At 39.5% G+C, this 11,165-nt stretch overlaps 1 protein-coding gene across 4 annotated transcripts in view; it reads left to right on the top strand.

Moving 5' to 3' along the window:
- The window catches only part of ARHGAP21 (Rho GTPase activating protein 21), a 122,936-nt gene extending 112,106 nt beyond the window's left edge, over nt 1-10,830 (top strand). For all 4 annotated transcript variants that reach the window (XM_010581498.1, XM_010581668.1, XM_010581580.1 and 1 more), the window contains 7 exons: nt 85-158; nt 244-333; nt 2,401-2,526; nt 2,726-2,767; nt 3,103-3,208; nt 4,987-5,018; nt 8,262-10,830. In XM_010581498.1, the coding sequence (XP_010579800.1) occupies nt 85-158; nt 244-333; nt 2,401-2,526; nt 2,726-2,767; nt 3,103-3,208; nt 4,987-5,018; nt 8,262-9,995 (2,204 nt within the window). In that variant the 3' untranslated portion in view covers nt 9,996-10,830. The remainder of the gene's footprint in view (nt 1-84; nt 159-243; nt 334-2,400; nt 2,527-2,725; nt 2,768-3,102; nt 3,209-4,986; nt 5,019-8,261) is intronic.
- Nucleotides 10,831-11,165: the final 335 nt, after the last annotated feature.

Below are 11,165 nucleotides of genomic sequence, written 5' to 3'. Positions count from 1 at the left end.
GGTGGGGGTGGGGGGGGGGGCAGGGGTGAGTGTGTGTGTGTGTATATATATATATATATGATTAATTTCTGCTTTTTTTAACAGACAAATATGCAGATTTTATAGATGCCAATAGAAAAGAAGATCCTGTTGAGCGTCTGAAAACACTGAAGAGACTGGTAAGCTGAAATCAGGTGTGTTGTAGGGGCACTACAAAATCAGTGTTAGATGTTTAATGTTCTGAATAGTGATTGTTTGTTTCAGATTCATGATTTACCTGAACATCATTATGAGACTCTCAAGTTTCTTTCTGCACACCTGAAGACAGTAGCAGAGAACTCAGAAAAGAACAAGGTACCAGAAACAAAAGCATAATGTGTTTTGGTTTGTTTCATTCATTGAGTACAGTTTTTGTGCAGGATTATTTCTATTGAGGTGATAATTTGTTATTATAGATAAAATTAAGGTCTTTGCTATGTTGAGAAGATTTTGGAGTAGACTAAGGACTCCTGCAAAATATGTACCTGTTTAGTGCGAATTAAATTTGTTCAAACCGGTATTAATTCTTGGGGGAATAACTACCTACATCCTAAATTTATCCCAAGTCTGTAAATTTCATATAATCCCATCTAGACACCAATAAGAGTGTGCCTGGGCAGGGCACAGGTGAATGTCTGTGACCTGCATGAAACTATTGACAGAGGCTGTCACATGAGCTTTGTGTGAAGCCTGGCTTTCTGGATACTTGAGTAATTTTTAAGACTAGGGCTTGCTGTAATTACTTGAATGTTTGATGACCCTATAAGTGCTGGTTTGGCTGGTTTTAAGAAAGAAAATTCATGATGTAAAGGGTGGTAGTTCACCACTACAGTGTCTTAGTCCACCACTAAGAATAGCTTTTTGTCATTTTCAGGGGGTGGGGAAGAGTTACTTTTTGTTAACTGCTTCTGTGCACGCTATAATCCTACAGTAAATGCAATAATAATATCCCCTTTTTTTAGCTCTCAGGGAGGGGTAGCTGAATGCAAAGCTGTGCACAATATGGGTGTGCTTATATATGCTTACTTCAGGGCAGGTAACATGGTGGCTTGTTACTTGGCTACTAATGTGCAGGGTACAGGAAAAAAATTAATGCGATTGATGCTATATAGAGAGGAACCTATGGCCAATATTAAATCATTTTAAAGATCAGAAAACACTTCAGTTCAAATGAATATGGTTAGGTTCCAACATCAGTTCTGCAAATAATACCTTCTAGTTAAATGTGAAGGAAAAATGTGTGTGTGTGTACATATATATATATATATATAAAAAATTTAACAAATTATAACCTTTAGTGGAATTATAGCTGACATTATAAGGAAATGATAGTAAATGTCATTTTTAAGTGCAATGCCTAAAGCAAAGCTTCATTTATCATTTTATGGTTTTGGTGTGCTGTGTAAAAGTTGTTTAAATAATGTTAATATTACAGAATATATACGGCTAGATGAGTGAGGTGATAATATAATTGTATGACTTGTCAAAGGCCACAATTCAAGTCAAAGTAAGCATTAGGGGCTTGTGTCATGTTTGCAACTTCCTTCTGGTAAGCACAAGGACCTTGCCTCCTATATATTATTGGCCTATTCTCTGTCACAACAGTAAACTGTAAGTCAGAGAAGTAAGCAGAAATAAAAGGTAAGCATTCTGCTGCTGCTTTCTTGGAATTATTTGTCAGAGATGTAACATTAAAAGTAAATTATGTGGATGATTAATGTTGTGACATGATCACATAACTCTGAGTCTGTCTCATGAATAGATGTGTTGGGTCTATGACATTAGTTGCTGCCGCCTTCTCTAAAGTAGATGCAAATTGAATGAGCTCTTTGTCAGTAGACATAATACAGTATTTGATTACCAGCTTAATTTTTTCGTGTGTTGTGTAAACATTTTCAGAAAAAAATCCAGGGAACTACTAATGCCTTTTTATTAAAAAAAAACAAAAAACAAACAAACACTCCCCCCCCCCCCAAAAAAAACCCCAAACAAAAAAACCCAAACCACCACAATTCTTAAAACATCAGTGTTTCTAGACAAAACAAATAAGTCTTTATGTGCAGAAAAAAAAAATCCCCCTAAAATTGTAAAGAATATATCCGAGTTCTTGAGTTTTCTGTGCTTGTTTACTTGCAGTGGGTTAAGGAAGGTTGAATACTGCATTGCTGAAGTGTTGGCTGCATTTATTGCAGCTGCATATAGGAGAGTTTTAGTATAGTGTAACATCCTACCTGAGTCAGTAACGTGTCTTTAAAAACCTTTTCTTTGTCTTTACTTAAAGTGGTTCTCAGATATATTAATAGTGTTTTATTAATGTACTTAGCCGATATTATTGTATTTTCTCATTATAAATGCATGATGTAGAAATATTTCATTTCTTAGATGGAACCAAGAAACCTGGCAATAGTATTTGGTCCAACACTCGTGAGGACATCTGATGATAACATGACACACATGGTTACGCATATGCCAGACCAATATAAAATTGTAGAAACACTCATCCAAAAAGTAAGTGGATGCATTTCATTATTTAAAAAATAAGATCATACACAGATCGACCAGCTTTTCTCTTATTGGGCCAGTTTGGGTCTGGTATTTATCCTTCGAACTCCAGGATATCATTTTTAGTAATGTCCATGTTTGATTGTTCCACATTTGGGGTTTGTGTTTCCTGTGGGGTTTTCACCTTTTTTATTTTAAATTGTAGCATGACTGGTTTTTCACAGAAGATGATGCTGAAGAACCTCTTGTAAGTATTGTGTCATAAATATTTGTGTTCTTGTTATCTTAGTTTAGAATCTGCTTCTGCTGCCTCTAGAATGTCTATATATTTCTTATTACATCACTGTATGGTTTGCTCTTCAGAAGCACCTTTTTAGCTCTCCAGTCCTTGCAGTAATGATTTTTTTTTTAAAAAAAAAGCAAGCCATGCATTTGTTTTAAAAGCATAAAGCAAAATGGGAAAATAAGAACACATGAGGAAAGCGTGTCCTCAGGTGAATAATGCAATTTTCTAAATGCTGTTGAATCATAATGAACTATTTGTGAAACGATGATGAAGACATCTTTGTTTATTAACTATAGACAACAGTTCAGGAGGAAAACACTGTAGAATCTCAGCCAGTGCCAAACATAGATCATTTACTCACCAACATTGGAAGAACGGGAGTATCTCCTGGAGACGTATCAGGTAACTCATGCCTGGACAGTGTTGGTCCATAGGCTAGAATAACCTACTCTGTTAACTCACTGTAATTCTCTCTTCCTATTTTCTTTTACTAATAAACTGTTTTTCTCTCTTCCAAAAGATCATTAACACTTCTTAAAGACTTGAATTGTTGATAATCATGCATGATATAATTTGGAAAACTTTGTTGTCTAACAGGAATATAATCATTAAAAGATGAGGCTTGCACATACTATTTTATTTATTCACAGTAACCCATGTAATCATCATCGTGAGGTGAAGCAGATATGCTGCTGCAAAGTGGTTTGTTGTGATGGCAGAAAGACTGATCTTTCGTGGTGTTGTAATATTGCTCCTTCCCAACGTTAGGAATGCGAAAAATCGAGTTATGTTTTCTTGTTAAGTGATGGACACTTTAATAAGTATGTTGCAGTATGTCTATACTAAAGCTGATTTCCTTCTGTTTATAAATGCCATCCTCTTTTGTGGCTAAGGACAAGCATTGCAGGCTCTTTTTTGGTGACTTTCCCCCCCCCCTTCCTTCACTATGCTATTGCACTAACCCAGCATGTTGTATCCCACAAATGTTATCCCTTCGTCTCTAGCTTTTGTTTCAGTTTTCAAAGGGTTGTTCAGCACTTACTGAAACAGTCACTTTATACTGATGTTGTAACAGGCGAAGTGGGAGGAGTCTATCACACGGTGATGTCATTAGTGGATTCTGTGATGTCACTGATGGACAGCTGGAACTGTAGGAAGAAGGAGGACTGTTGCCCACACTGTAGCTGCCTTGTCTGCAGAAACCCCCGTTTCTTGTAAATGGAAAAAAAAAAAGTTGATCTGTGCTGTAAATTTTCTTTTTAAGAGTATTTTAAACAGATCAATGCTACTTTTTAAAAGTTTTTCTGCTGTTTCTTGTTATCTCTGAAGCAGACCCTGAGGAGAAATAGCATGGTATGGTCTACCAGTCTTTCTAGTCATAAAGCATTAGCCATGTGTCAAAAAGGGGTGTGGCAGGGGGCTCAGCCCTTTCTTCGTAGGGAGAAAGTCCCTAAAGCTGGAACACATCCAAGTTCATATTTTTTAGCCATTGTGCTAGCCCCTTCCTACCCCCTTTATAACTGTATAATCTTGGGTTTTGCGAGACAGTAAAACTATGGTGTCCATCTTTCATTTCATAATAGCGCTTGTTATAGAAAAGTACAAAACTGGTAGCTGCTGAAATCTAGTCAATTCAAAAATAAAATTTTACCTATACATAGTCAGAGGTGGAGAGAGTTGTACAATTGGGGTTTTACTACAAAATATGACTTAATTCCTTTAAAAACTCACAAAAAGAATATGGCTACATGAACCATGATTTGTACCTAGGGCAGCCAACAGTACTAAGACATTCAATTTTGCTTTGTGTATCCTGAATCTCAGGAGAGTACATGTACGATCCTGAAAAGGTGTCTCAGCTGCGGTTTTGCAGGGGCTGTATACTTAAAACATCGAATAAACATTAGTATTTCTGTTTTTTATTTAGAAGAACAGGGCTCCTTTGCCATTCCTATCATTGAGCTGGTTCTGCCTACAATTCACAGCATCCTTTCATGGCGGTGGCTTTCTGTGGTGCAGCTTGCATCTTTGTGAGCTCTGACTATTCACTCTGTTCTGGTTTTTATTTGCTTCACATTTTGTTCTGTGCTTGTCTTTTTCCATAAGTCCAGCATTGTCTGTAGCAACAACAAAAAAATTGCACAGAACTGAGCAGAATTGTTTTTTTAATTTTTCCACAGATTCAGCTACTAGTGACTCAGCAAAATCTAAGGTAAATCATTTTGTGAAATGATGTCATTACAAGCTTCTGAAATCTGTTAAATATTTGCTTGCTTTATTAAATCACTTATAGGCAGATGTACTATAGAGCTTCTGTAGAATTTTTTGAGTAAGTGGTAATACTGTTTTGAAGTGTTAAATTGGAAAAGTATCACTTGTTTGCAGTTAACTGCATCTGCCAAAGCAGTCAGCTGTACACATAAACAGCTTTGTTCCAAACTCTCGCAATTGTGAGCACTTACTTCCTTTCTGCATATCATTTAGTAGAGGTAAATGTATATAGTATGTTCCCTGTCATTGTTGGTGTACTACTTACTGCAAGACAGTATTTGTGTTTCCCTATTTCACTGAGAAAAGTATACATAGAATTTAGCCTTTTCTTCCTCAGAAGGTAATAGCTTCTCCTCTTACAGGAAGCCAAAGGTTGTGCTTAAAGGTTGTATGCAAAATTCCCTAGGAAGTATTGCTGTGCTTGGGAGGATAGCCTAGTAGGTGGGGGTGAATAAGACTGGAACATGGGCAATAGTTCAGTCCTCAGTTTAATGACAGAGTTCTCATCTGACCCACGGACAAATCTTTCAGTCTCTTAAGCTGTTGTCGTTCAATGGTTGCTAGCACTGGATGTCTGTAGCACTGGGTGATAAGGCAGCAGGCAGCTGACCTCAGTCAGCTGTGAGCACATGATACAGCTTTATTCTGGCATGCATTCTAGGTGTATCACTGATGCCCCCCTTTGAGGTGAGAACAGGACTTAATGCATCCTTCTAGTTCATCGTTTTGATGCCAGGCCAGATGCTTGGTAGCTCAGCCACTGCCTCAAAAAAGCCCAACTTCCAGGACACCAAGTCACACTGCCTGTGGCAGGACTCTGCACTGTTTGCAGGTTGCCTCTCGCTGAGCACCGCCTGCAAGCAGCACAGAGCAACAGCATCGGTCAGACCACGGTCACGGGCCTGAGAGCAGCAGTGCAGGTGCCTGCAGGTTGCCTGGGTCAGGAGCCTGCTCACTGCTCAGCCAGTCGTGCTTGCAGCCAGACACGTTCCAAGTGGAGCTCCAGCTGGCTGCATTGCTTGATACCCTTCTTGGTGAGAAGGACATGTACCTGTTCCTAACCCATGGAAGAAAAGTGTGCAGAGCTCACCCATCCTTTATGGGGACGGTAGCTAATGCAAGAGTGCCATTTGAGTAATGAGAAGAATTACTGTGGTCACTTGGAAAATGGTAGACCCCAGCACCCAGTCAGTTTTGGATTGGCACTTGCTTGCTGGCACAGCGATTCAGAGGTGTCACCTGCCGTCCGGGTTCTTTTGCACTGCCTATAAGCAGTCATTGTACAGGATGCCAGGCAGTTACTGTAGGGTAGTCATTGTGCAGGCTTCTCAGATGTTTTTTTCCCTGGGGGCTCTCAGCAAGACTTAATGCTTGTCTTCTGTCCACCCTGTCCTGATCTCTGAGCTCTGCATCAAGAGTATGGGATGTTCTCTGTCATGGAGCAGGAGGTTCTGGATAACCAGGAATATTTTTGTGACTGTTGGTTGAGTAGAAGCTTCTCCCAACTCTTCCCTGCCCATATTCTTGTCAACAAATTAGTCCACCGTTGCTGAGGCTGTCATGGTCAATATAGCCACTGTATTATTGTATGGCTCTTCAACCTTGGCTTGTGAAGTCCTAGAATCAGAGAGTAGTTTGGGTTGGAAGGGTCCTTAAAGATCATCTAGTTCCAACCCCCTGCCGTGGGCAGGGACACCTTCCACTAGACCAGGTTGCTCAAAGCCCCATCCAGCCTGGCCTTGAACACTTCCAGGGATATCATATAGTGGCAGTTTCCACTACTGCCAGCACCTCTTTCATTTCTGAGGAGATAGTGAATAGGAATGAAATCTGCACCAAGAAAAAGTTGTTTGAGCAAAAATATTAAATGGACTGTATCTGTTCAGTGCTTTGCTTTGTATGGTCAGTGCATTTACGCTACAGTAGTAGGCATCCTGTGACAGTTCGCTGTCAAATGGGGGCTGTGATTCTGTGCTTAGGGAGCAGAGAAGTACCTTGTTGGACAACAGCTGAGTAGTTAGATGATGACTAGCGTGTATTAGCTTTCTCATTTTTGTCTTTAAGCTTATTCTGTTAATGAGGTATCTGGAATTACTAGATGGTCCTTTCAGTAATGATGCCCCAGATTTTTTGTTAAAACTGTTAGCATGAGGATACCTCTTCCCCCTACTTTTCCTCTCCCTCTCTGTAGTGCTGCATAGTAACAAGTGACTGGGATTTCAAAGACTTTGGGTGTAGCCCATCCCTGCCTTCCCTCAGGCCAGAGAGCGGAAGTCTGAACATGGACTTAGGTTCAGGTAGCTCTTGTTGAGCCCTAGACAGATGTCAAATTTCAGTCCCACTATGTTAAAGGCCTCTGATGTGAGCAACTGCCCCTTCCAGTAGATGCCATTGCTGTATTCTTGTAAATGTCTGCAGTGTGCTGGTCGGTAGTCAAAGACAGGGTGGTACCTGCCCTGACCCTCCCACTTCTTTTAAAGGTAGCAGTGGGGCAGTAAGTGGGAAAGGTACATAGCTTTGAAGTGGCCAGGTGGAGATGTCAGTGTAGTGAAAATAGTTTTTAATTAATTTTTTAAAATTGAATAATTGGGCTTGTCCCTTTATCGCTTCTGTGCAATTCTAAAGGTAGATTCCTCAGAAATCGGGAAGAAGTTTATTTCTGTTAATTTCTTATACTTATGCCTAAACTGGAGTTTTGCATAGCTTTCATTTTACTGGAAGTAATAAACTGATACAATTTAAAAACTCAGCCTGAAAGGTGAAAGATCAACTGAATAATAGTTTGAGAAATTAGCCTTTTCACATAGGTAAGACCTGGAAAGGAGGGATTGAAACCACACTCTTGGGACCTCATCTGTGAAGCAGTTTCTGTTGCAAACCAGTCTTGAAAAGGTTGTCTGGCTTTAATGGAACCTGCTTTATTACTCAATCAAAAACTAAATAGCTGTATAAACAAACTAGTCTTTGTTAAGCTGAAGGGATTCAGATAAAAAGTGGAATTCTCAGGATGAAAACTGACTTCTTGGGCAATGTCATGTAGGCTACAGAATGAGCATGGAAATATTTCCTGAATAAAGACAGACTTTCTGCTGTGAAGCTCAGGATGTGTTTTTTTTAAAAAGTCTCAGGCTAAAGAATGTTTCTCTGTGATTTATAATTATGCCTTCTCCCTTTTTTTAATCAGGGTTCTTGGGGTTCTGGAAAGGATCAGTATAGCAAGGAACTGCTTGTGTCCTCCATTTTTGCAGCAGCTAGTCGCAAGCGGAAAAAAACAAAAGAGAAACCACAACCAAGCAGCTCAGAGGATGAGTTGGATAATGTGTTTTTCAAGAAGGAGCTTGCAGAACAATCTCGTGGTGACACAACAAAAGAGGACATAGCTAAAGGGGAGTATGAAAGAGAGAGAGAGATAGGGAGAAAACAGAGGATGTTTGTCCTGAAGGAAAAAGAGAACAGCAGTAAAAAAGATGTGAATGTTGCAAAGGATGAAAAGAAGTCATTAAAGAAAGAAAGTATTCCGTCAGAGGAACCTTCACTGCCTTACCACGAAAAATGTACAAAATCACCGAATCTCAGCTGTCTGCAAACCACGCAGAAGAATAACCCAAAAATGCCTATTTCACAATCATCTTCCCAGGTGGAGGAGACAGTGTCTGACTCTGGCACTATGCTAAGCACTTCCTCCCAGGCTTCCCAGCACAGATACTCATGCAAAAAAGTAGCCAGCCCTGAAGTTAAACACAATGAGTTTTTAGCAGCTGATGTCAGTTCCATCACCTCAGATTATTCAACTACTTCATCTACTATATATCTAACTGGGTTAGATGCTAGTATGCTGAGCCCTGAGGTGCAGTCAGTGACAGAAAGCAAGGGAGAAGATGCTGATGATGAAAGAAGTGAATTGATCAGCGAAGGGCGTCCTATGGAGACAGACAGTGAAAGTGACTTCCCTGTCTTTGCCACCAGTGCTGCTGCTGAAAGGCTGCCCAAGGGCAAAGTTTCAGAAGCGGTAAAGACCAGCCGGAGGAACTCTGAAGAAAGCGAAGTAAGTTGTACGGAGGGAAGTTCAACACCAAAGTTAGAGAGTCGCAGACTTTTTAGCTCACACAAACTTATTGAATGTGATACACTGTCGAGGAGAAAGTCTGCACGGCACAAAACAGACAGTGAGGGTTCAGGGGATGCAAAGAGTGAGAAGGACTTGCCTACTGTGACCAAAATGTTCGACATAATGAAAAAAGGAAGATCAACAAGCAGTTTAGCTACATCAGCCAAAAGTGAGGCTGACAAACAAGAACCTACCTGGAGACTTAAAATTACAGATAGGTTAAAGCTGCGACTCAAATCATCTGCAGATGACATGTTTGGAGTTGGGAATCAAAAAGCTAACTCTGCAGAGACTGCAAAGAGAAAAAATATCAGGCGAAGGCATACGCTTGGAGGACAGAGGGATTTCGCCGAAATAAGTGTCCTGAATGCTTGGAAAGCTCAAGAGCCAAGTCAAAGTAGAGAGAGAGAATCTGAGCTTTCAGCTGTGAATCGGTTGAAGCCAAAATGTCCAGCGCAGGACCTCTCGATCTCAGACTGGCTTGCACGAGAACGTTTACGCACTAGCACAACTGACCTTAATACGGGTGAAACTGGAAAGCCCAGACTTGAGAACACTAGCTTAGCAGATGTATCAAAGGTAGATCTGCCTTTATCTGCAGAGATGCAGGCAGATGAAGGCAGTTCTTCCAGCAGCTTGACTTTAATTAGTAGAACACCACCTTCGGGACCATTTCAGCCATCAGACCAGGTAAATGGTGAAAATTATCAGAATATGAACAAAACCAACTTCAGCCCAGCAGTTGATGCCCATCCTCATAAACTGTCTGGGACCCAAGTGGTTAGATCTCGATTCTACCAGTATCTTTGAAATGGGGAGATATGTCCACTACAGCAATTCATTAACTTACTGTTACACTTCTCAGTAACTGTGTGTATGTGTGTGTGTACATATATATATATATTTTCCTGTACTGTTGTTGTTATGCAGCCTTCATTTGGGCTGGTTTCATCAATATGCTCTGTGGAACGTTTTCACAGTGCATTACCACAGCCAGAAGAACACTAAAGTTAAAGTATATATATATATATATATTTTAAGAAAAAGTATATTTGATGGCTGCATACAAATGTTGAACAAAGCATCTGATGCAACATGCTGTGTAGTGTATACATGGTTTTCTGACTGAGAGTTGGCCTGGCATTAGTATGCAGAAAAATTGTTCTTTTGGTTTAGTCACTAACAAGTGCCTCATCATAAATTCATTTGGTTTGTTAGGGTGCCATATTGTTAAATTAGAGAAACTTATTACAAACAAATGAATACATTTTATTGTTAACAAGTTTCATTACATTTTACAAATGTTAACACAGGTGGCTACAGAGCTTCCATTCCTTAGGCATTCCAGTAAATATTGGAGTTTTATATTTCCAATTTTAATACAGATTTTGAGTTTTATGTGACTTGAATTTTTAATCTTTCTGTAAAATAAGTAACTTAAATGTACATATTACATGTGTATCTTTTCTTCAGATACCAGATTTGATATAAATGTTGTAACATAGGCGTGTAGATAGTGGATACTGGATGGAACTGGTTTCTTTTATTGAGAATATAATTCTGCATGAAGACCTAATGAATCCAAACCTGTATCATGCCTGTGTGCATACCTACTTAAACACTGGAAATAAAATTGTTTTGGTGACTCTTTGCATGATGTGGATTCATTTTAATGAATGGTTTTGAAATGTCACATTTACAAGTTGCAATTGGTAGCTGCTCTGAGGATCGCAAAACCTGCAGTTGCTCCTGGATGAAGGGTGCTTCTCATTAACATCTTTTATTTGTGGGACGAGACTGTGGAGGTTTGCATATGAGAGAGATTCGGTTGGTTAAATATTTTCATCTTGATACATAATCTGATTCTAAGGTATGTAGCAAGTTGGTTTATGTTTAATGTGCTGGTTTTGTAGCACTGAAAAAAACACGTCTGTAATCATCCCCAAGTCATAAGGAGTAAATACCAGTATCTGCCACTCA

This window comes from Haliaeetus leucocephalus, unplaced genomic scaffold (genome assembly GCF_000737465.1).
Source record: "Haliaeetus leucocephalus isolate CR32 unplaced genomic scaffold, Haliaeetus_leucocephalus-4.0 Scaffold0, whole genome shotgun sequence".
In the NCBI taxonomy this organism is placed as follows: Eukaryota; Metazoa; Chordata; class Aves; order Accipitriformes; family Accipitridae; genus Haliaeetus; species Haliaeetus leucocephalus.
This window is presented reverse-complemented; position numbering and strand designations above follow the sequence as displayed.